At 35.5% G+C, this 24,232-nt stretch overlaps 6 protein-coding genes across 9 annotated transcripts; 4 read left to right on the top strand and 2 right to left on the bottom strand.

The window, feature by feature from the left end:
• Positions 1-574: 574 nt before the first annotated feature.
• On the top strand, positions 575-1,512 carry eca (transmembrane p24 trafficking protein eclair). Its single transcript, XM_081972322.1, has 3 exons — positions 575-840; positions 897-1,264; positions 1,318-1,512. Exons 1-3 carry the CDS (start codon positions 708-710, stop codon positions 1,465-1,467), a joined length of 651 nt encoding a protein of 216 aa, XP_081828448.1. The 5' UTR covers positions 575-707; the 3' UTR covers positions 1,468-1,512.
• A 275-nt stretch (positions 1,513-1,787) lies between these two features.
• Positions 1,788-8,399, bottom strand: CenB1A (Centaurin beta 1A). Of its 3 annotated transcripts, none has more exons than XM_081972264.1 (14): positions 8,026-8,399; positions 6,478-6,594; positions 6,243-6,416; positions 5,962-6,190; positions 5,814-5,909; positions 5,553-5,761; positions 5,384-5,500; positions 5,126-5,329; positions 3,909-4,015; positions 3,140-3,320; positions 2,694-3,076; positions 2,472-2,635; positions 2,154-2,374; positions 1,788-2,101 (listed from the first exon to the last, which is right to left on the bottom strand). In XM_081972264.1, the coding sequence occupies exons 1-14, from the start codon at positions 8,076-8,078 to the stop codon at positions 1,960-1,962; spliced, it is 2,397 nt and encodes a 798-aa protein (XP_081828390.1). In that variant the 5' UTR covers positions 8,079-8,399; the 3' UTR covers positions 1,788-1,959. The 3 variants fall into 3 exon arrangements, with proteins under 3 accessions (XP_081828390.1, XP_081828392.1, XP_081828391.1); XM_081972266.1 differs by having other exon boundaries at positions 8,257-8,297; XM_081972265.1 differs by lacking the exon at positions 8,026-8,399 and adding an exon at positions 6,966-7,084.
• Positions 8,400-8,864: 465 nt separating this feature from the next.
• Positions 8,865-13,207, top strand: Hel25E (ATP-dependent RNA helicase 25E). The gene is made up of 8 exons (XM_081972290.1): positions 8,865-9,028; positions 9,300-9,517; positions 9,575-9,979; positions 11,114-11,232; positions 12,053-12,184; positions 12,392-12,538; positions 12,732-12,987; positions 13,053-13,207. The coding sequence occupies exons 2-8, from the start codon at positions 9,319-9,321 to the stop codon at positions 13,064-13,066; spliced, it is 1,272 nt and encodes a 423-aa protein (XP_081828416.1). The 5' UTR covers positions 8,865-9,028; positions 9,300-9,318; the 3' UTR covers positions 13,067-13,207.
• Positions 13,208-14,586: 1,379 nt separating this feature from the next.
• Positions 14,587-15,464, bottom strand: ND-13A (NADH dehydrogenase (ubiquinone) 13 kDa A subunit). Its single transcript, XM_081972330.1, has 3 exons — positions 15,233-15,464; positions 14,993-15,169; positions 14,587-14,758 (listed from the first exon to the last, which is right to left on the bottom strand). The coding sequence occupies exons 1-3, from the start codon at positions 15,359-15,361 to the stop codon at positions 14,690-14,692; spliced, it is 375 nt and encodes a 124-aa protein (XP_081828456.1). The 5' UTR covers positions 15,362-15,464; the 3' UTR covers positions 14,587-14,689.
• Positions 15,465-15,516: 52 nt separating this feature from the next.
• Positions 15,517-18,988, top strand: l(2)34Fd (nucleolar protein 10 lethal (2) 34Fd). The gene is made up of 6 exons (XM_081972275.1): positions 15,517-15,807; positions 15,864-16,124; positions 16,264-16,613; positions 17,401-17,629; positions 17,746-18,632; positions 18,714-18,988. Exons 1-6 carry the CDS (start codon positions 15,742-15,744, stop codon positions 18,922-18,924), a joined length of 2,004 nt encoding a protein of 667 aa, XP_081828401.1. The 5' UTR covers positions 15,517-15,741; the 3' UTR covers positions 18,925-18,988.
• Positions 18,989-19,135: 147 nt separating this feature from the next.
• Positions 19,136-23,526, top strand: ArgRS (arginine--tRNA ligase-like protein). Of its 2 annotated transcripts, none has more exons than XM_081972271.1 (8): positions 19,136-19,349; positions 19,771-19,920; positions 19,978-20,197; positions 20,374-20,670; positions 20,917-21,183; positions 21,235-21,378; positions 22,535-22,742; positions 22,823-23,526. In XM_081972271.1, exons 1-8 carry the CDS (start codon positions 19,248-19,250, stop codon positions 23,496-23,498), a joined length of 2,064 nt encoding a protein of 687 aa, XP_081828397.1. In that variant the 5' UTR covers positions 19,136-19,247; the 3' UTR covers positions 23,499-23,526. The 2 variants fall into 2 exon arrangements, with proteins under 2 accessions (XP_081828397.1, XP_081828400.1); XM_081972274.1 differs by having other exon boundaries at positions 19,136-19,712.
• The last annotated feature ends 706 nt before the right edge of the window (positions 23,527-24,232 follow it).

Genomic DNA, 24,232 nt, shown 5'->3' with positions numbered 1-24,232 from the left:
TAATTCATGAGTCTAAAATTTTGACCCAAAATTTATCTAGACAAGACGCAACGTTTTTCATGTGTACGCTTTTTTCAAAAAAAACACCGTTTTTTTTTGTAAAAAAATAAAAAGAAAAAGTTTAAAAATGTACAAAGGAGTACCCTTGCAAGTTGAGAAAAGTTTTTAATTTTTAAATTTGTTTCTGTGCAAATACCTTTAGATCGATGGTGGAAATTTGATGTAGTGACATTTTGGCTTTAATAAAGGGGCTACACTGTGAAAAAAGTTTGTGTGTGTGTCACAAGACAAAAACGCCTGTAAAACCCGCTTGGAGTGAGAAAATGACAGTTTTAAGCACATTTTTGAAATCCTCATTAAATTTCCTATCCAATAAACTGGAAAAACACTACAAAATTTAGTACCTGTAATTATATTATTATATTTTTTCTTTTTAACGGTAGATGAAAGATGAAAACCTGGCAACATTGTATGAATTTGTTCCAAATTTCAATATTAAGCGCTGTATAAATGGTAGACTAGCAAAAAAGTGGGAGTTAGGTTAATGCGTGACAGCCAACTGTCAAGAAGAGTGTCAACTACTGTCAAAATTTTTCTCAATCTACACAGTGGCTACGTGTATTTTGGTATTTTCTCTTTTTTCCTAATTTTTTTAATTAAAGTAAGATCTAACTTTTATTAAAAGTGACTCCTTACAAAAAGACACAATGATCAAAGTACTTTGTCCAATTTTCGGGCTTTTTCTCTTAGCAAACCTTTCCACCGCTTTGTATTTCCACATAGCTGAAACCGAAAGAAAATGTTTCATTGAGGAAATACCAGATGAAACTAATGTAGTTGGTACGTAACATTGCTATTTTTACTTAAAAAACCACCTACAACTGAATACATTTCAGTAAACTACAAGGTGCAACTGTATGATCCAAGAACTGGAGGTTTTATGCCCTCTTCCCCTGGCATTGGAATGCACGTCGATATTCGAGACCCGGACGATAAAACTATCCTATCCAGAGTGTATTCCTCAGAGGGCAAAATCTCATTCACCTCCCATGTACCTGGAGAGCATGTTATTTGCATGTACTCCAACAGTTCAGCCTGGTTTGGTGGCTCACAGCTGAGAGTCCATTTAGACATACAAGTGGGCGAACATGCTATAAACTATGGAGAAGTTGTCCAGAAGGAGAAATTATCTGAATTGCAGCTTCGAATTCGACAGTTACTGGATCAGGTTGAGCAGATCACCAAAGAGCAAAACTACCAAAGGGTAAGCTTGTGGGTTGTCAAACGGAATATGAATTGATAATTATTTATTTCTAGTACCGAGAGGACCGATTTAGACAAACTAGTGAAAGCACTAACTCTAGAGTACTATGGTGGGCTATTGTTCAAACTGTTGTACTTGTCGGAATGGGTGCTTGGCAAATGAGGCATTTGAGGAAGTTCTTTGAAGCCAAGAAACTTGTATAAATTGTTGAATGTGTGATTGATTTGTAATAAAACTTTTTCAGAATATATTTTTTATTTATAAGTTAATTTTTTGTTGTTTAGTGACAGATAAATTAATTGCTGTATATTAAATTTAAGGCTGATATGTAAACAAAAATTTTTTGTTGATCCAAGATTGATTTTTATAAATATTATAAAATTCTTCAGTTTTAACTGTCATTTTGACTACCTGTTTAGTGGGTCAAGTATAGCAGTTCTGATCAATGTCCCAAATCAGAAAAAACCTGCCTGCATATTGGATTTAAATTATAATTTTTGAAGAAGGAAAATTGTTTTATGAGTATTGTAGAAAAAATTTATTAATAGGCTTTAAAACTATATTGCGTAACAATTAATGGTAGAATAAAAAAACACAATTAATCACATATCTATAAGGCTTAGTAAACAATATACAACGTATAAGTTACTTATTTTCGTTGTATAAAATATAACACTATTCATAATACTAACATATTATTCGCTATTTTTATGTGGCAGTTCAGTATTGGAAAAAGACAGCCTGGAAAAATCCCTGACCACATCATAAAACATGTCATCTCCCGTAATCCCCGACTCTGTATCTTTCATCTCTTCGTTTAGTCTTTCCAACCGTAATCTGATCAACATTACCATTAGTAACACAGTTTTTAAAAGTTATTAACACTTACAGTGTGACTATATCAGCGTGTTCTTTCTGTTCGGCCATCGACAATGGCACTTTGCCCTCTTCATCCTCAATATGCTGGTTCGCTCTGTACTTTAAAAACAAACACACTTGCGTTGTGTGTCCTTCCTTTGTTGCCAAGTGTAATGGTGTCCTGCCGTTTTGATCTTGGACGTTCACTTTGGCGCCATTTAATAAAAGATAAGCGCAAGGTATTACTGAACCCTAATAACAGGATAATTTGTTTATAAGATTTTGTTAGATAAATGTAACACCATCAAAGCTAAGTAATTTAAAACTCACACTGTAAAAAAATACTTACTGTAAGGACGGCAGCATGTAACGGATGTCGGTTTCGATCATCTGGGTTTGGCCAATTTTTATCTGCTCCCAAAGCCATAGCTTGACACATTACAGGTAGATTATCAGCTGCTGAGGCAATATACAGTAAAAGGTTGGAATGTAAATTCGCCAGATCTTGTTCACCTGGATAAAGTTTTGTTATTCAAGTCATTAGTATAATTTGCTGCAAAAGTTGACTTACCAACATTGCTGGCATCTTCTCCTCCACTCTCTTCCGTACTAGCTGCGGCTGCGCCTTTACCAGGTTTCACTGTTAAATCGCTTCCAAACACCCAAACTCGACTTGTGGGAACGTCACTAGAAACATCTTCTTCAGAGGTCGAGTCTTCCTGTATACTCAACGAGTCGCCGCTATCATCTGCTAGTTTACTGCTGTCCGAGATATTTGATCGGTGCGAGGACGTTCGCTTTACTTTTTTTACAGTCCACTTTCGAATTCGGGTTGGTACGTTTATATCAGAGAAATTTGCGGCACCATCCAGCAATTCCCTTTTAATGTCCGGTAGTTTTCTGATAAACTTTTTTTCCACGTATTTTGATCTGATCCATTCTTCTCTAACTGTCCTGTGTTTATTAGAGAAAAAGTTTTTTAGTTAAGTAGGTTAGACAAGGGATGTATTTATTTACCCCGTACAATATTCGGAAGCTCTTCGAGCTTCCTTAGGCACGTCGTACTCGTAGATTTGATTGACAGTGTCGTTTCCCAGTTCTGCCATAACTTTAATTACTTCCGGTTCCCAGTCGTCCAAAGTTAGAGATCGTACCTTGCTGTAATGCACTCCTAAACTTCGGTGTACGCCAGAACATTCTGGAAAAAAGCGTAATAATTAGAATTTAAAAAGAGAAAATAAAGCAGAAAGAGGATAAAGAATAACCGAGCCAGCAGAAAGGATAACCGAGCCAACCACACGTTTTGTTTATTGGCTTCACCAGAAACGCATCAGTCAGAAACTTTAAAACAAACTATCATAAACGTATGTGTCATTGCTGTATTTCTGTCAAACTTGACAAACTTGAAAAAAAATTCTTGAAAGGTTTAAGAACTAGATTTGTGGAAAAGTTCTAATGGTAATCAAACGACTACAGAGTATTCTAAATAAATCCTCTGACATCTCCAAAACAATTTTAGAGATTTTTGTCAATCATAAAAGATTTTTGGGAGATTTTTGAAGTTTTGAGGGGTCACTGAATAAGGATCTAATTAGAAAAAGTCTTAATTTTTTTGCAGTTTGGTAACCTTGCCAATTTTTGCAGCTGAAACTTTTCATAATTTTGTTTGATTTTCGGCGTTTGTTGCTGATAAAGTCACCAACCACATTTTCCTATTTACAATATCCGCGCTAAACTGTTTTTGTTGCCCTTTAACCTAGAAACCTTAATAAATCAGTTTGCTTACCAATGCACAGTAAGATACCGAGATTTATGCTGGCCCAATGCGGATTCGGGCTTTTACAGTCAGCGCAACAGTTGTTACCTGGCTGCCTGAGGATTTTTTCCAACATTCTAAAAACAAAATGTAATAAATAATAGTTAAAGAGGTAGTATCAGAAACAAAACATAAGCGTTTTACTGGAGTCACTTATTATCACTAAGTTGGCAGCATTAATCAAATAACAACCTATTTGACAACTAATGTCACTGGACAAATAAGCACACAAATCTCATTCTGTCTCACTAAGTGACTTTTGACTGTTGCATCCCAGTCCCTAGCAAAATACGCATGTCGGTGATTTACTGTGATATGGATTGATTGCCAAAATGATTATAGTTTTAGGTTATAACTTTGGCAGAAGCTACAATAAATTATATAGTACATGACAAACCAATCAATATTTATATACCAACAATTAAACAATTCTTAGAAGGTTTACAACACTTCTATAGGCCTCAGGCAACTTTTAGACGGTTTTTAGTTGTATTTAGGAGCCTCTGGCAATGTTAAACTATCCTTACAAGGTTTAGAACACTAGTAGAGCCCCCTGGCAATTTCTAGAAGGTTTTCAGTAGTATCTAGAGCTCTGGCACTTGGTCCTAGAGGTCTCTGGCACTTTTTAAAAGATTTTCCGTAGCGTTTTAAGAACTATGAGACTTTCAAAATGATCCTAAAGGCCTCTGGCAATTTAAAACATACATGAGAAGGTGTAAGGCACTTGTAGAGGACTCTGGCACTTTTTAGAAGGTTTTCAGTAGCACTTATAGATCACTGGCACTTTCAAAATGGTCCAAGAGGCCTCTGACACTTTTTAGAAGGTTGTCAGTAGCATTTTAAGAACTATGATACTTTCAAAATAATTATAGAGGCCTCTGGCAACTTAAAACAGTTCTAGGAAGGTTTAAGACACTTTTTTAGAGGCTTCTCAGTAGCATTTAGAAGCCTTTCAAAATGGACCCAGAGGAAAGTTTTTAAAGCTACTTTTTACTTCTGGAAATAGTCTATAAAAAGTCTTGATATAAGAATTTAGGACATAAAACAGAAAAAACCAAGATAGCCATTCCTTAGCTAAAATGTTTGTGTTTCTCAAAGCAAATACACAAATTCAAACTATTAGAAAGTTGAATTACCAAATGAAAAAACCTCTGCATTTCGCAAAATTAACATCAACCAAGACTCACTTTTTTTTCTGTGACTTATTTTTGTTGTCCACCCTGGATAAATGAGAATTCTCAACAGCGCGAAAACAACTATTTTGGTTATCGGTACTTCCGCTTTGATCCGAGGTGCCCTGCACCGTTTGTATTGCATTCCCGATAGCCTTCTGAAGCGCCTCAATCCAAACCTGGTACATTTCCTCTGAATCTGCTTGTAATATGTGACTTCTAAAAAAAATCACTCAATCCATATTACCATTAACTTCCAACAATATTACTTACTTTGAAGGTGACACAATTTCAAAACAAAATCGACGCTCTCCTTCAGTGACCGGTTTTATAGTGCAAATTCTCAAGTCGTCTTCCATTACCGTTTCAGATTCATCTCCGGATCTTCTTCTATACAATCAACTTGGAGAAAACATGACACTTTCAGTTTTCTTCCACTTACCTGTATACCAATTTGTTGTCGTACAAATAAAACCAACGGCGATTCCAAGTTTTAAAAGCGTTGGAAGTGCGTTTAAAAAGATAACCTTCCAGTTTAGGAGACGCATTATCCTGATTGGTTGTTATACTAAATTCTGAATTAGAAACTAGCTTATGAGAGTCTTCAACTTTTTTTTCGATTCTGCGAGTCTCATCTCGCATATTAGCTATCTATAACAATGTCCCTCAGAAACTCTGCTTCAAAAATTAATTAACAACAAACCTCATTTGCTAAAGACTTAAAGAAAGGTTGCAAGTCATGGCATAAATCCTCCCCTTGATGGTAGTAAGCTGTACAGGCATGCATGTAAGATAAAAGCTGAAAGGTTTACTTTAATTCCGTTTTTTGTAAGTGGAAAAGGTACACTTACTGTGCTTAATACTTCATGTCTTTTTTTACTTTGCAGCACATAAATACTATTGACATAGTTTAAAGTTTGATGCCCAAAACAAGACTTTATAGCAACCAAAATGTTTTGCACCTCCTCCACCTCTAAAGGTTTACTTCGAGGCACTTGTGAGTTCCTCACTAAAACATTATCATACTCCTTTGATATATCTTCAAAATGAGTTTTAAAGTCCCTTACTGCCTTTATGTCTCTGAAAAAAGTTATGATAGTGCACATTGCTTTGGAAACACACAATAATTTACTTTTTAATAAATGAGGAAATATTTTTTAAAAATATTCTAGAAACTTGATCTAACAAAGTGGTGTGAAACTTGTTCATCTCTTGCAGGCTGTGTATTAGCTTGTTTAAAGCACTTAGCACTTCGGGGTCTTCTCTAAAAGAAGCACTTAGGTCCCAAAGACTATTGGCAAACAAACTGTAATTGGAAAAATTCATTTCAAAGACAAACTAACTTTTCATAAAGAGGTTTTTCAAACCTTTGCTGCCCAACATAGGTTTTCCCAGTTTCAATCATGCTAGTGCATATTTTTAAGATTTTTTCTAGCTTTTGCTCCAACTGGTCAATGCTTTGCTCTTCCTGCTCCAGCATAAGCCTGCAAACAAAATACATTTTGATAAGTTTGCAGTGTATTAAGAATGTGCAAGTATTCATCAAATTAAATATTGACACTGAACAGTTATAAAGCCCTGTAAATTGTAGTGCATTGTGTGTTGTATATTACTGTAATTACCCTGTAGACACTATCACCTGGTGATGGTTTTACTTATCAAAATCCAATGCAGTTCAAACAATTTCCAAATTAATCTAAAGAATTTAGTTCATGGATTAAACACACATGTTTGTTGTGTGTTTAAAGTGTCCTAAACTTGGATGCAGCAAAATATAAAATAAAACATCTTGGTTTTTTGTTCAAAAGAAGGTTGTCAAACTTCAATCAATCACCCTGTACACATAATTACTTACTTCAGTGTTTTATGCATAACCACCCATATAAACTACTACACTCTCATATACAGCAAAGTTTGTTAAATCTGGAATCTGTTCCACCTATCTAATCACACAAATACAATGATATTGAGTCATGTAATTATTAAAATGCCAGTTGATTATCACTAACTGGTGGGATGTGCAAACAAAAGTTTTATTCATTACTAATGTGGAGTTTGCAATTGTTATCTAAGGAACTACTTTGTAATGGGGCATTTAAAAAAATATGCATCCTCAAAATGATTCTCTATTTTATTTAGAGACAATATTATTGTAGAAATACTCATGTTTATGGTGCATTCAAAAATTTAATTGAATGGCAATGGCTGCAAGGAAAGTGGAGTGGGGTCTTGTGAACAATAACTAACCATGAATTTACTACGACGAGATGCTTTGTCCGCTGTTGCCATCTAAGTGATCAGTCACTTGGTTAGCATAGGTTCACCTAAGCATTTTTTTTTAATAATATTTAAAAAATAACCATTACAGCATAACCATGTTTTTGATTACTCTATGTGATCGGCCACTAGGTTAGCATAGGTTCACATATTCTCATATTCATTCTTTTTTCAAAACACTTCTACAATTTTTAAGAATGATGTAATATTTGATTTCAGACTACGCGTGCGATTTGGCAACAGCGCAGACGAACTTTCCAAATCAGCTGATCAAATTCCACAAAATGCTTGTAAAATCATGGATTTTTTGAACGATTTTGTGACAAAAATTGTGGATCGTTCGCATTTTTTCTTTTTTATCTGTACTATATAGGACGTAACCCAACCCAAAAAAAAAAAATTGACTCAAAATTCGTGGTTAGCTATTCTTCACAAGACCCGTGGAGTGATCTATTTAAGTATAAGGTGAGTAAATTACCTTGCCAATTTGTTTATTTAACTTAATAATGAAATAGTTGTTCTTTAAAATGATCACATGTGAATTAAATCATGTATTTAGTAGGAAAGCCCCACAAAACTATTGAAAAAAATCTTTCTAAATCCTGTTCTGACATAAAAATAGTTTAAAAAACTCTTACCTAAACTTGGGTGAGTCTCGAAGACAATCTTGCAATTCAATTTTAACAACCATTGTAACTTCTAAATCAAATTAATTTCCTGGATAAATACAAACACGAAAATATCAATTAATATGGAGTCAACATTCTCATGCTATCTGACCAATTTCACTTCAGTTAAATTAAAATTAACTAACAAATAAACACTTTGTTAATGGAACACAAACATTGGTAAAGACTCGTAAATCTTACATGAACTGATACATTCAGTTGAACTTTTAATGTAACGGTGCTGGAATTAATTAGTTCAATAAATTAGTCATAATCATAATACTAGACTGGTACTATTATTCCTGATTATTCATAATCAAATAATAAAAATCAACATTTGAAGAAAATACAAACGTGACAGTGACAAGACACGACACAATCAGTAAAACGTCAAATAGCTCAACAAGTGTCATTTGTTAATGTCAATTTTGTCATTCGGTTGTGTCAAGTCAAAAAAGAAGCCTTCCTTGAGCAGCTTTTTTTTTTTGATTTTTTGACCAATCAAGAAATTTGCTAGGCGTTGCTGGTGGAATGCCGTGGGCCGTGGTCATGTGATGGTATGTATCTATGGTCATGGCGTTTCAAGTTAAGATCGTAGCGCCATTTGGAACTAAACTCGGGCAACACGTTCCCAGTTCCTATCCTAACTCGTTTTTCACGCAATCCGCGATTCACCATTCTCATATTAATACAAAGATGTTCATACGGGCTCCTAAAAATACGGCCCTCGTTCTCTCATAGGTCATAGGTTCCCGCGTTTTGATCCTTGCCTCATTCCCTCGTAGGTCTCTGTCAAATATCATTTTTTAGTCAGTACTCATCGACCAAACTGTCTCTGTCATGTCAATGTCATTCATTTCTGTGTGTTCGGTGTGTTTTTTTATTTTACACACTTACACAGTTTGTCGGTTTGTCGTGTTGTGTACAGTACAGGTCATTTAATTTGTGATTCCAGTTTTGCTGTCCCCTAAAAGTGAGTAATTACTGTTTTTATTTTTGTAATCCTTAGGTGTTCAATTAGTTACAATTATTTGTGTGATTAAATGGCAAGAGTTAAACATGTTTGCGGTTATATTTTCGGCTTTACCTTAAAAAAAAATGTCCAAAAGTTTCTAACGCCGTGGCCGTGGCCGCCATCTTATGACGCTTGCCGCCTAATCGGCCTAATCAGTGAAAATTTGAACAGCGCTAATTTTTTCCTAATTATCCATGTAAATCAAATTATTTATATTAACTAATTTCAGTTAATTAGTACACGTAAACATGGCCGACGCGGAAGATCTTTTAGACTACGAAGATGACGAACAAACTGAGCAGACTGCAAATGAGGCCGGAACCGATGCCAAAAAAGCCGTTAAGGGTACCTATGTATCAATCCACAGCTCCGGTTTTAGGGACTTCCTTCTTAAACCAGAAATTTTAAGAGCTATTGTTGATTGCGGTTTTGAGCATCCATCAGAAGGTAAAATAAACCGGCAAGACACCACGTGCTAAACTAACATACTCCTGAATTTCTTAGTCCAACACGAATGCATTCCACAAGCAGTGCTTGGCATGGACATCCTGTGTCAAGCCAAATCTGGTATGGGCAAAACGGCCGTGTTTGTACTGGCCACTTTGCAACAACTGGATCCCACTGAAAATGTTGTTTATGTATTGGTCATGTGTCACACTAGAGAACTCGCCTTTCAAATCAGCAAAGAGTACGAACGGTTCAGCAAATATATGCCAAACATCAAGGTTGGGGTGTTTTTTGGCGGCTTGCCTATCCAAAAAGATGAGGAGGTGCTGAAGAACAATTGTCCACATATTGTTGTTGGGACACCTGGTCGTATATTAGCATTGGTCAAATCAAAGAAGTTAAATTTGAAGCATCTGAAACATTTTGTTTTGGATGAGTGTGACAAAATGTTGGAATTATTAGGTAAGTTCAAATAGCATAATTATCATTTATTTTTGTTTGGATACAGGTAAGATTCTACAGATTTTATGGCAGCAAATTTTGTCAAGGTTTCAAGGGTATTGTAAACTCTTTATGTAGGTATTCTAGCTCTTTGCTTATGAGTAGTACAAAAGGTACTATTTTCCTGACAAATTTACTATAAAAATTAAAAATATGCAGGCTTGCCATATTAGGAGAGTATTTTCAGTGTTGAATTGTTGAGTGTCTAAAATTGTTGCCCAACAGAACTCACACTGCATAGTTTTAATCAGTTTTGTAACTAAACAGTGTGAGTCATCTTAAATAGAGCAATTTTGTATCCAAAATGCCATTTAGGTATAGTGAAAAGGAACAAAAAATTGTTTGAAGTTGCCACAGGTCTCTAGGACCATTTTGACTGAGCCAGAGCTCTCTACAAGTGTCTTAAACCTTCCCATAACTGTTTTAAATTGCCAGAGGCATCTAGAACCATTTTCAAACTGTCAGAGACTTCTGAATGTTCCTGAGAACCTTCTAAAGAGTGCCCAAATCTTCTATAAGTGTCTTAAACCTTTCCATAACTGTTTAAAATTTCCAGAGGTCTCTAGGACCATTTTGAAAGTTCCATAAACTTCTAAATGCTATTAAAATCTTTTTAAAAATTGCCGCCAGAGACTTTTACAGTTGTTTTAAACCTTCTAAAAATTGTTAATTGTTTTGTTATATATGATTGGTTGGTCATGCCCCTGCCTTCAGTTATAACCTAAAAGTATAATCATATTGACAATCAATCTAACTCACATTTTTAATCACATACGTTTTTTTGCTGGTGATTGTGAGGCAACAGTCAAGTCACTGAACAGATTACAGTCTAAATTCTGTGCAATCTGTAAATATAACAAACATTAAATTATACAAGTAGTTTCCTGCATCAATTTCTCTGACCTGCCTACTCAAATTTAAAAATATATTATACTTAATCTACCGAAATACATGATGATAAGAACGTAGGGACATATGATATAAACATATGTGATTATTTACGTAGATGGGAATCTCTCTGATAATTACTTTGCTTAAAGTTAAGAAATTACAATAGTTTGTCTTTGCTAAGACAAAGATATTTTTTGATTGCAGACATGAGGCGTGACGTGCAGGAAATTTACAGAAACACACCACACGGCAAACAAGTAATGATGTTCAGCGCCACACTGAGTAAAGACATCCGGCCAGTCTGCAAGAAGTTCATGCAAGATGTAATTGACCATTATTATTTTCCTGTATTGAGGGACCAGTTGTCGTCAAATAAAATCCAAGGAGGGAGGGGGATAGGTTAGTGTACTGTAGCCCAACGAGTAGGTTCTTGAATTGGGAGGTTAAACAATCACTTGGGGAGTAACTGATGTATTTCGGGACTTTTTGGCCGTGCTACAGTACAACAAAATTGTGTCGTTATGTGGGTGGTTGGGGGGTTGTATTGGGACGCATTATGAACGTTTTCGGCCGCGCTACAGTACATCAAAATTAAAGTTACGTCATGGAGGTTAGAGTACTGTAGCCCAACGAGTAGGGTTATGCCAAACATTAAAAAAACAAAGAAGATGGAGAGCTTTTTTGGAGGGAGCGAAGCTGTGTCTATATGAGCTACCACACTGAGATATTTTGTAAAGTAATACCAGATGGAACTCTCAGTGACAAGCATTAGATGTGGAGCTGAGAATGGACTTCACTTGAATGCTCGGTTTCTGTTGGTATCACAGCGTTCTCTTATTTTTTTTAAATTCTCCCTTGTTCTTTAAACTTTAAAGGCGTTTAAGGTCTGTGTTCAATGTATGATGCCAGACTTCAGTTACAATCACTTTGAGGGACCTTTAACGTCTTTTTCGTGGTCCTGGATTTTGCCTTGACTTGAAAATCTAACACTTTAAGGTTTTTTTTTTGATAATTCAGAAAAAAAAAAAAAAATTCATCTTTGCAACTACTAATGTGTTAAATTTTCAAGATTGACTAAGCTACAACTAATCAGCAATTTGCTTAATGTTCTGTAGTGGGGTCAGGTTTTAATATAATTTTTAGCCAATGGAAGTGTATGTGGATGATGAGGCCAAATTGACGTTGCACGGATTGCAGCAGCATTACGTTAAACTGAAGGAAAATGAGAAAAACAAAAAATTGTTTGAACTCTTGGATGTTTTGGAATTCAATCAGGTTAGTGTATGATGGTTGTAAGTTATTGATAGAATTTTCGACTTTGTGAATGATAAACAAGATAAATTACACAAAAACATGATGAAACAATGCTATGATTTTTATGATTATATATCATTTTGAACTCTCTCACTGACTTTTCTTCTTACAGCTTTATGATGTAGATGCGCGTGATTGTGATAATTACCATAGATTTATGCTTTTTAGGTGGTAATTTTTGTTAAATCTATACAACGGTGCGTCGCTTTGGCACAACTTCTAACTGAGCAAAACTTCCCGGCTATTGGCATTCACAGAGGTATGGACCAGAAAGAAAGACTGTCCAGATACGAACAATTTAAGGACTTCCAAAAGGTGGGTATCAGTCACTTTTTAGTGATTGCGTTTATGGTGTTTTTTTTTTAATGATGACAAGAACGTAGGGACATATGATATAAGCATATGTGATTATTTACGTAGATGGGAATCTCTCTGATTTAATAACTAATTCCAGCTTGTCACTTTCAAGTCAAAGACCTTTGGTAAAAGTACTGTTTTTTGGTTACAGAGAATTTTGGTCGCGACTAATTTGTTTGGACGTGGAATGGACATTGAACGTGTCAATATTGTATTTAATTACGACATGCCTGACGATTCGGACACTTATTTGCACAGGGTGGCTCGAGCTGGACGGTTTGGTACTAAAGGTCTGGCTATCACGTTTGTGTCTGAGGAAAGTGACGCCAAAATCCTGAATGAGGTTCAGGACCGATTTGACGTAAATATCACTGAATTACCGGACGAAATCGATCTCAGTTCTTACAGTAAGTGTTTCCCCTTTACATTAGTAACTTTTGGTATTAACACTAGTTTTTTTGTTTATTTACAGTTGAAGGACGATGAAACATGAAACCTTTACAGTATAGAAAAAAGAATGACACTTTTTTTAAATTAGTGTATTTTGTTTAATTCGTTTTTTTTATTGCATTTTTGTGAATAGTGAGTAAGTTAACTTTTAAGAAATACACACTTTCTTGATTAGGATTATAGTCTTTATACTCCTTGGACCCATTTGTCTGAAAGTTACATAATTTTGAATTCTTGATCTACATGGAGCTTCAACTCAAATGGGGCTACAGTAGTCATAGTTAAGGATTTTGTTTTAGTTGAAAGTTGTTATGTCCTAAAATTAAAAATCTGATAGAACCCATAGAAAACATAAATCTGAATCTCTATCATAAATATGAGGAAAATAAGAAAATTTGACATTTGATCAAAAGCTATTTCGATAGAAATCGCCGCCGGAGAGAACAAATTAATTTTTTTCTAAAAATCACGTGACCCCCTGATTACAAAATTGTACGCAAGCCACGTGACCTTTGGATCATATCGCGTTTAGATCCAAAAGAAAACGACTAATTGTCATTGTTGTTGTCACAATGACATCTATTTTAAATTTAAAATTTGAATATCGTTCATTAAGGTGCTAAAAGGATAAATAAATATAAAAGTTAAAGTTGCATATTTGTGTTTTTTGTGAGTGATATGAGGGTGTCACATTATGAACCAAGAGCAGCTACAGGTTTCCTAATCCCGAAAAATACCCCAACTTATTTAAAGCTTATGAAAACCTTGTTGGAAATTAGACCTAGTTTTTAAAACCCATGAAAATATTTATCAAGTGCGTATTGTTGAATTACTTTTTTGTTGATTACTACTGTTGAAACTCATTACCTATACAGTATAAAATAGCATCACAAATAGTATGTTGTGGTCTTATCTATAGTATTATTGAATTTGTGATGGTAAAAGCATTATGGTACGACTTATTACTTATTTACTATAGTACACACCTTTTTTTATCAAAACCTGATTATTAACAAATAGAAATAGTGAAACATTTATAGTGAAGGAACTTTGACGCCCTCTAGTGGCCAAACCACAGTCTAAAAATCTTCTGTGGCCAAACCGTGTGATTAATCAATTCATGTGGGGAGGTTTTTGAATAGCTTGAAATCTGATCTATCCTTTGTTTTCTATAATATTTTGACGTAACTTGTCAAATAAGGGAGTAAACTATTCTAGAGTTTTTTTTTATTGTTTTATGTAAACCAATTATAATCGGCTTAGCAAAACATATCTAGTGTGCCATGCAAAACGCCGTATCGCGGAGTAATTATCATATTGGCCGGATTCGTTTTCAAGCTCCATGTAGCGAGCAGAGCGTTTTTGACGTCACAATGACGTAATTTAACAAAACTATAATTTGAGCAACTGTCAAATTACGTCATTGTGACGTCAAAAAAGCTCTGCTGGCTCCATGGAGCGTGAAAACGAATGTAGCCAATAGCTATGTCTATCAAAACGTGACTTCAAATAGTTCCATTGACATGTAAATTAGATTTATAATGTTTTCTATGATAGAACCTTCAACAAAATTTTATTAAATAAATAATTAGACCAACCATCAAGTTTTTCTAATTAATAATTACTACTTTTACTTTTATACACAATAGAACAACAAATTTAATGGTGATGGTCTTCCTTGTAGAATCTCAACCCACAATAACCACAGGAATGATTGCCTGGGGGATCCTGAAAAGATAATTTTTTTAGTTGTTAAATATAGGAGAGGCTTAACAAGTAAGACACTTTCCACCCCAACATGTAATATTAAGTGTTTATGTAAAAGTTTCTTCATGATTCTTGTTATTAAACAAGTCCCTAAACTACCTGTTTTGGGCAGCTTTCTACAAGTTAATCTTTAATCAAAAGATAACCTCTTGCAATGGTCACCATGAATTTTGACTTAACAAAAACTAGACTTACCAGATTGATATAAACTCTAGGGTGGCCTTCAGGGCCACTACCGCCGTCGCACCACACCACACGATCTTTGCAAGCTTTGGGTGGCACTTCAGCAATTAGATTTATGGAAAAATTAGGATTGACATGCTTGGGACGTCCTACAAATCTGGATAATCTGTAATCGTTCACAGGCCATTTCTGGAAGAGAGAGTCAAGGTTTTTACTATTGATTTTTAACTGAACCTATGCCCTGCAATTCACCTGTCCTGTGTGGGTTTCCTTCTCTTGGGGCACCCAGTTGGAGGATGTTGATCTAGCCACCGAAACCAATGTTTTGATTGGGCTCAACGGAGCTTTACTAGGTAATTTCGATAAAGCTATTCTTGACATTATTTTTTTATGATGTAACAATTTTCTTTTGATTTTACTTTAGTTTATTTTCATTCAAATTCAACTTTTTTGGTTAAAGTTGATACTGATAGCTGTCAGCTGACACTCTGACACATTGCAGGGCCGCCAACATTGTCATGTTGACCAATAAAGTTGTGTTGGCAACATGGCAACACTGGCGAACGGACAATATTAACCTAACCTAACCTTACTTTAGAATTTTCCTTCAAAACAAACGTGAAAACAAAAACGAAGGTTTGTGCTTGTTTTTAAACGTGGTCACAATTTTATTAACTTGGCTGCTTTATGGTACTATGGTACAGTACCACCGATTTGTTGTATATGTATAGTAAACATTAAGTCTTTCTTTTGGCTCAAATATGCAAGTGGCAGAACCAAACGACGTAAAAATCTACAATTTAAGTGCGGGAAGGTCTTTACCGGAGGTTAGTCTTAAATTTATATATTTTTTTTTGATTTTATTCTAATTGTTATTTCTCAGTGGTTGTCTGAAAGAAAACGGCGTGCACTGCTAAAGAAAAATGTGGACATTAAAAGGAGAATTGAGCTTATTCAGGACTTTGATATGCCAGCTCTTAGTACCACCATACGAGTGTCCAATGATGGGAACTACATAATGGCAACTGGAATCTACAAACCACGCATCAAATGTTTTGATGTGAACAATTTATCTTTAAAATTTGATAGGTGCTTTGATTCAGAAGCTGTTACCTTTGAAATACTTAGTGATGATTATAGTAAAGTAAGTATATTGTTATAATTAAATTAGAATAACTCACACAAGAACAAGATTATGAAAGAAATCTAAAACAACTTTTATAACAAAAATTACAATCTAGAAGTTACACTTAAAGGCTTTAATAAATATTTTTTTGTTTTAGTTGGTATTTTTACAATGCGATCGATATATTGAGTTTCACGCAGCCTACGGCAGATACTTTAGGCTGCGCGTTCCGAAATTCGGTCGAGACATGAAATATCACCCTCCTAGTTGTGATTTATTTGTTGTGGGGACATCCTCAGACATTTACAGATTGAATTTAGAACGCGGCCAATTCATGACACCCTACACTAGTCAGGCCTCAGCAATCAACAAGTGTGAAGTCAATCCTATACATCACCTATTATTCTGTGGAACACAAGAGGGCCGGATTGAGGCTTGGGACCCCAGAGTAAAAGAGCGTGTAGGCATTCTGGATTGCGCATTCGCCTGTGTTAATGAGAACAAAGAGTAAGTCTGCTTGATTTATTTTAGCACTAAGATTGTTTGTTTTATTAACTTGGACTTAAAGTGTTTTTTTGGTTTTTATAATGTCTTTTTAATAAGATGTTTGGCAATTATACCAGATGGTAAATTCCTAGATCTAACTAGAGATTTAGGTTAATCAAATTATGTAAAATGTATTTTTTTAAAAGTAGCTTTGAAAATGAGTTAGGAGTGAACTATAGTAGGTCACACTAATGGCGTTTTCAATTGGCATGTTTAGTGCAAAACCAGTGTATTGCCACACTGTTTCAATGACATTTGATTAGAACAGGATACAGATACATTAGTTTTGCACTAAACTTGCCAATCAAAAACCCCAACAAATGAAATGCAACCGTATTGTACATATCAGGGAGTTTGACGTTTTTAAAATGCATTCCTTTTGCTAAGTGATTAGTTGCGGGTTATGGCGCTCTCTGTCTCACCCGCAAGTCTTTAATCGACGCAGATCTGATACAAATGTGACCTTCTTAATCTCGATTTTTAATGAGTTGCATACCTTTTTGCCAATGTCCAGTTTTTGTTGATTTTTTAGCAATTTTTCACAGGTTTAGCAAAAAGTCAATATTGACTGATATTGTTGTTAAAAACACTGTTAAAAAAATGTGACAACTGTAAGAAATAGAAAACAGTGCACTATACAGTCTTGTCAAAATAACTTTTAAATGTTTGTAGAGTAAAAAATGTCAAACATGTATACATATACTACTGATAACATTTTTTTAAATTATATTATTTGAATTATTGTCAGGTTGCAAAATTTCCCATCAATAACTGCTCTTAAATGCAATGGTGCCGTACATATGGGTGTGGGCACAGCAACAGGTCAAGTTCTCCTCTATGATATTAGATCAGATAAACCATTCACTATCAAAGATCACATGACTGGTTTACCAATAAAAAACGTGGAATTTCACTATCAGCAGGATCTCGTTTATTCACTTGACAGTTCAGTGCTGAAAATTTGGGAACAAAATAACGTAAGTTTCCCCTTCAAAAACATCAATCAAAATAAAGTAGGATGACTTAACGGTTAAGTTTGCATATGTAGTTTGATTGACTCTTCGGATGTGGTTTGATATCGTGTAATTTTCAGGGCAAACTATACACTTCCATAGATGGTTCTACAGAATTTAATGATCTTTGTCTAGTCCCGAAAACTGGCTTATTTTTCCTAGCTAATGAGAGCCCAAAAATTCAAACATATTTCATACCAAGCATGGGCCCAGCCCCAAAATGGGCTAGTTTTCTTGACTCTCTCACTGAGGAGCTTGAGGAATCGAATGCGGAGACTGTATATGATGATTACAAATTTGTGACCGCTCAAGAACTAGAAGCGTTAGGCTTGGATCATCTGATTGGTACTAAACTAATACGAGCTTACATGCACGGATATTTCTTAGACGTGCGGCTTTATAAGAAGGCCAAAACAGTGGCTGATCCATTTGAATTCGACGAGTACCGCAAACGGAAAATCAGAGAAACAATCGAGCGTGACAGAGAGGCGAGGGTACAACTAAACAAGCTACCTAAAGTCAATAAGGACTTAGCCCTTAAACTAATGGACAATCAGTCCAGCAAGAACAAAAACACTTTACTCAAAGACTCTCGTTTTGCTAAGCTTTTCGAGAATCCTGACTTTGAAGTAGATAAGAACGCCGAAGAGTTTCGGCTGATCAATCCGGTGTTGTCACGTGTGGACAAATCAAAGCTGAAGCAAACAATATCCCCAGCATTTGAACCAATAGGTGAGTTGGAGGGCAGGAACAGCTCAGAAGAGTCAGAGGACGATGAAGTGGAAGAGGAAAGCTCAGATGATGAGCACACATGGACTAAGGAGGTTAAGAAGCAGCACAGGGCTATTCAAAGGGAGCAACGAGAACGGGAAAGGGCTGAAGAAAGGGAGAAGGAACAGGCCGTCACCCAACCTAAAATGTATGAACTAAAAGATGGAGTGAACTCTTTGACCGGAAAAATCAGCAGGTATAGCTAATTAGTTTTAATATACTAAAGATGGTGTCCGATACTTACAGCAATGTTATTGAAAACAAAAATATTTTTTAGAGCTGCACTAGGAGATCGTGTCAAGAAAGAAGATCATTCAGTTAAATACCTCTCAATGGGAAGCAGAGAAATGACGTTTTCATTACGGGCCAAGAAGCACGAAAACAGAATGGCGGAAAAGAATAAGAAACATCGGGAAGAAAGGAAGAAACTGATCCGACCAGGCTTTGGTCTCAAGTCCAAAGTAAAAACACGGTTTACCAAAAAATAAAACACTTTATATTTTTTGTTGATTGGGATAAAATAATTATTTTGCTTTTTTGTGCAAAAAGTAGTTTTGTACGTTTTTTAATAAGCTATTTACCACTCCACTCAGTGGATAAAAGTGACTTGAGATAAATTGTCGCTAGAGGTTATCATATTTACGTTCCCACAATGCATAAACAACCTCCAAAAAGCAGCACACATTTCAATAAATGCATCCTTGTTAACAGGTTTTTCGATGATGATTTATTTCTTAGTGGTTGGCAAGTTGTTTGTTTACTTTTTTAATTATTTAACGTTCGGAAATTGTCAAAATAGATTAAGGTAAACATGCAAGACATAAAAGAAAATGGTAAAAGTCAACTTGATGAACTGCCCAACGAAATGGATTATGGAAGTTCCGAACATTTGGTATCTTCAACCACGGCAGATGTAAGTGTTTTTTGATTATTGTATTTAAACGTTACTACTAATGTAAGTACCATCTAGTTTACACGTAATTACTTCATTAAAAATAATTGCTTTGCCAATAAACCGTGACAAAACCACAACCGGAATGGTGCTTTGTTTGTCCTCCACGAGGTTTGTTTACATTCATTACCCTCTTTAAATTCCTCGATTCTAACCTAACCCAACTTTTGCTTGTTGATTTTTGTAAAATTGCACTGCACGTTGCATAAGTTAAATGTTGTATCGCCGGAACAACAAAGTTTTTGCTTTTAATTTAAAGTAAAATTATTATTTATTATGGAAGTCGGTGTTATCGAAAAGTATACTAAAGAAGCCGAGAAAGCGGTAAGACAAATATACTTTTGTAAATATATTTTTAAATATTATCTGGGTTCTTTTCAAGGAAAATCAAATCAAAAGCTTATCTAAAGAGCTGGAAAACTTGAAATCAGTTATTAAAGACGGCACCGTGGACTCTAGTGTCGATCCTGAAGTTACTAAACTTGCAACCGAAAACACCAAGCTTAAGCACCGCCTAGCAGTATTGAATCGAGTAATGTTAAGTGCTTTAAATTCCAGTTCTGCAAACTCAATTTTAAAATGTTTTTAGGCAATTATGGCAGAGTCTTCAAAAAACTCTGGCACTCAAACTGGAGCCCCCAACAGCATTCTAAAAACACTGTATGACATTTTTTCTACTGCCATATGTTTAGCATGTCCTGATGTGGCTGATCCTCCAATTGATATAGCATTATCAGGAGCAAACCCAAAATTTGGAGATTATCAGTGTAATTCTGCAATGCCTATAGCTAATTTGTACAAACAACTTGGTAAGTAATCATTTTGATGAATTGCATCAGTTGTGTTTTTTTTTTATATCTGACATACTTGAAATTGTTAATACACTTTAAAACTTTAAATTGCATGTTGGTTGTATGTAATTTTTCTGATTTTATCTTTTTTTCAATTTGGAGGGAGTGGTTAATTAAGTTTCATTTTCTAACAGGCAAAAAGATTCCACCAAGAGACATAAGTAACAAAATAATTGAAAATATCCAACCTCATAAGTTAATATCAAAACTTGAGGTGGCCGGACCTGGATTTATCAACATTTATTTGAACAAGGAATATGTTTTGGAGGCTCTGTCTAAAATCTTTACTGAAGGCTTCAAGCCCCTTTCTGTGAAAAAACTTAAGATTTTAGTTGACTTTTCTTCACCAAATATTGCCAAGGAAATGCATGTTGGTCATTTACGATCAACAATCATTGGCGACAGTATTTGTCGACTATTAGAATATTTAGGTAAAGTTATTAATTTTGCCAATATAGTTAAATGGAAAACCAAATTAAATTAGGATGGCCACACAAATTTAATCAGTTGGTAGGGACATAAACAAGGAGAAAGAAACTTTTATTGCATAAAAATCAAGTTAAAGTTAGTTCTAGAAGGGAGTGAATTGTTTGGGGATGAGTGGTATTCTAGTTTACTTTGACTTTCCATTTGGATCCATTTTAACTCCTGAATGTGTCTTAATGGTGATCACGTAGGTCATGACGTTTTGCGTATTAACCATGTGGGTGATTGGGGCACCCAATTTGGAATGTTAATCACTCACCTGCAAGATAAATTCCCTGATTACCTGGTAAAGTCTCCTCCAATTAGTGACCTGCAATCCTTTTACAAGGAATCAAAAAAACGCTTTGACGAGGATGAGGAGTTTAAAAAGAGGGCCTACGCTAGCGTGGTTAAGTTGCAGTCGTTTGATGCTGACCATGTCAAGGCCTGGAAGTTGATATGTGATGTGTCTAGGCAAGGTATAATTTCTAGAGTGGTTGCGACTGGCTAGTTAATTTAGGGGGGTGTAGAATTCCAGAAAATCTACGATCGGCTTGATATAAAGCTAACTGAAAAAGGAGAGTCATTTTATCAAACCCGCATGGAGAAAATTGTGGAAGATTTGCAGAATGCCGGGTATCTCGAGCTGGATGATGGCAGGAAAATTATGTGGGGTAAGTTATCAATTTTAGTATATACTGTTCAGTGACTTTTTGTTGGGTCACAATCAGAAGCAAAAAACGTATGATGGTGCTTAAAATGACCAATCAATCAATGTTTGTACTATAACAACAATTAAACTATTGTTAGAAGGTTTAGAACACTTGTAGAGCTCTCCAACTTTTTCAAAATAGTTCTAGAGATCTTATTGGCAATTTAAAACAATTCTAGGAATGTTTAAAACACTTGTAGAACCCTCTGGCCGTTTTAAGAAAGTTCTCAGTAGCATTCAGAGATCTCTGGGACTTTCAACATGGTTCTAGAGAGGCCTCTGGCAATTTAAAACAGTTACAGGAAGGTTTAAGACACTTGTAGAGGACTGGAAGGTCTCGTGACGCTTTCAAAAGTGTTCTAGAGGCCTTTGGCAATTTAAAACAATTCTAGGAAGGTTTAAAACACTTATAAAGGCTTTCTCAGTAGCATTTAGAGATCAATGGCACTTTCAACATGGTTCTATAGGCCTCTGGCAATTTAAAACAGTTATGGGAAGATTTAAGATACTAAACTTGTAGAGGGCTTTGGCACTTTCTAGAAAAAAGTCTCTGGCACATTAAAAATGGTCCTAGATGCCTTAAAACACTTGTAGAATCCTCTGGCCGTTTTAAGAAAGTTTTCAGTAGCATTTAGAGGTCCCTGGCACTTTCAACATGGCCATAGAGGAATCTGGCAATTTCAAACAGTTACATGAAAGTTTAAGACACTTGTAGAGGGCTCTGGCACTTTTTAGCAGGTTCTGTAGTATTTAGAGGTCTCTGACACTTTCAAAACTGTTCTAGAGGCCTTTGGCAATTTAAAACAATTCTAGGAAGGTTTAAAACACTTGTAAAGGCCTTCTCAGTAGCATTTAGAGATCAATGGCACTTTCAACATGGTTCTATAGGCCTCTGGCAATTTAAAACAGTTATGGGAAGGTTTAAGACACTTGTAAAACCCTCTGGCACTTTTAAGAAAGTTCTCTCAGTAGCATTTAGAGGTCAATGGGACTTTCAAAATGACTCTAGAGGATTGTGACAATTTGAACTTTTTTCTGACGCAACACTCAGAAGTTACTGAACAGAACTTATCTGATTTTGACATTTTACAATAAGGTTATAACAACTTCTTACCTAGGTGACACTGGTACTATTCCTCTTACAATAGTGAAATCAGACGGTGGTTTTACTTATGATACATCTGATATGGCTGCCATTAAGTATCGCATTAATGAGGAAAAAGCTGATTGGATTATTTACGTGACCGATTTGGGCCAAGCAACTCATTTCCAGACGATATTTGCTTGCGCCCGCAAAGCGGGAATTTTGAATCCTAAAATACACAGGTACTTAGTGTAACTGCTTCTGCCAATCATTTTATAAGAAAAAGTTTGATAATTTTATAACTACCGATAATTTCTTCTAGGGTGGATCACGTGGGTTTTGGAGTGGTTCTAGGTGAGGACAAGAAGAAATTTAAAACCAGGTCGGGTGACACGGTAAGGCTGTTGGACCTTCTCGATGAAGGTCTGAATCGTTGCCTGGACAAACTGAAAGAAAAAGAACGCGACAAAGTGTTGAGCCCGGACGAACTGAAACAGGCGCAAGAATCAGTGGCGTACGGCTGCATAAAGTACGCCGACCTCTCCCACAATCGCAATCACGAATACGTCTTCTCCTTCGATAAAATGTTGGAGGATAAAGGCAACACTGCCGTATACCTGTTGTACGCTTTCACCAGAATTAAATCGATTGCGAGGAATGCTAATTTTACTCCTGAAAAAATTCGGGAATTGGCAGCTACCAATCCAGTATCTTTGGATCATGAAAAGGAGTGGAAGTTGGGTAAAGTGTTGCTGCGATTTCCGGACGTTCTGCTTAAAATCACTGACGATCTTTGTATGCATCACTTGTGCGAGTACGTCTACGAGATTGCCACTACGTTTACGGAATTTTATGATTCTTGTTACTGTATCGAGAGGAATTCATCTGGGGACGTCATTAAAGTTAATATCGGGAGAATTCTTCTAGCTGAGGCAGCCGCTCTGATTATGGAACGATGTTTTAATATTTTAGGTCTTAAACCTGTGTCTAAAATGTAATATAATATAGAAATTTTTAACAGGAAAATTTGGACAGTTATTAGCCACAATTGTTTACAAACAGAATGTTGATCAATTTTATATAATACTCATTTTTCAGGGAGAGGATAACAATGTTGTTATAGTAGAAGAGTCATCAGATCCGCACAGCATTGCTGGAATTTTGTATTTGTGCAAACGCAAATTGTTGAGACCGTATGTGCGTTTTTTAAGCCTTGTGGGGCTGCGCCCTATAATTGGAGATTCAATTGAGCCACGTTTTATTATCAAATGTTTAAATACTATTTATATCATTAATGTAAGTAGTCGTTACATTTCTTAAAGTGTGGGCTTATCAACAAACTTTTAGGTGGTATTCTTTCTGGTTCTGGGCTATTTTTTGCAGTACATTTCGTGTTTTCGAAGGGATAAGGGGTTTGGAAGCGTAACGTCCAATCGGGGTAAAACAGTTCGACTAATGAAAGCTATTTACGACCAATCGTGTAACGGCTCTCTAGTTTCCGCTTTTGTTATTCCCAATTTGTTGCATTTTGTCGGTTACATTTATGCCTTAATCATATGGAGGAGAAGCGATGATAATCAATTACTAATTTTGATTGAAAGGGTTAGTGATTTTATAATAACTTAAAAATCAAAGTAAAACTACTTTAAAATTAAACAAACAACAGGTCTTTATAGCATTGAGCCATGTACCGAATATGCAAACGAATCAACGTAAAATCGTAAAAACACTC

Source organism: Ips typographus, linkage group LG2 (assembly GCF_016097725.1).
Source record: "Ips typographus isolate SLU linkage group LG2, UJ_Ityp_2.0, whole genome shotgun sequence".
In the NCBI taxonomy this organism is placed as follows: Eukaryota; Metazoa; Arthropoda; class Insecta; order Coleoptera; family Curculionidae; genus Ips; species Ips typographus.
Note: the sequence above shows the minus strand (reverse complement) of the source record. Positions and strands in the feature narration are given on the sequence as shown.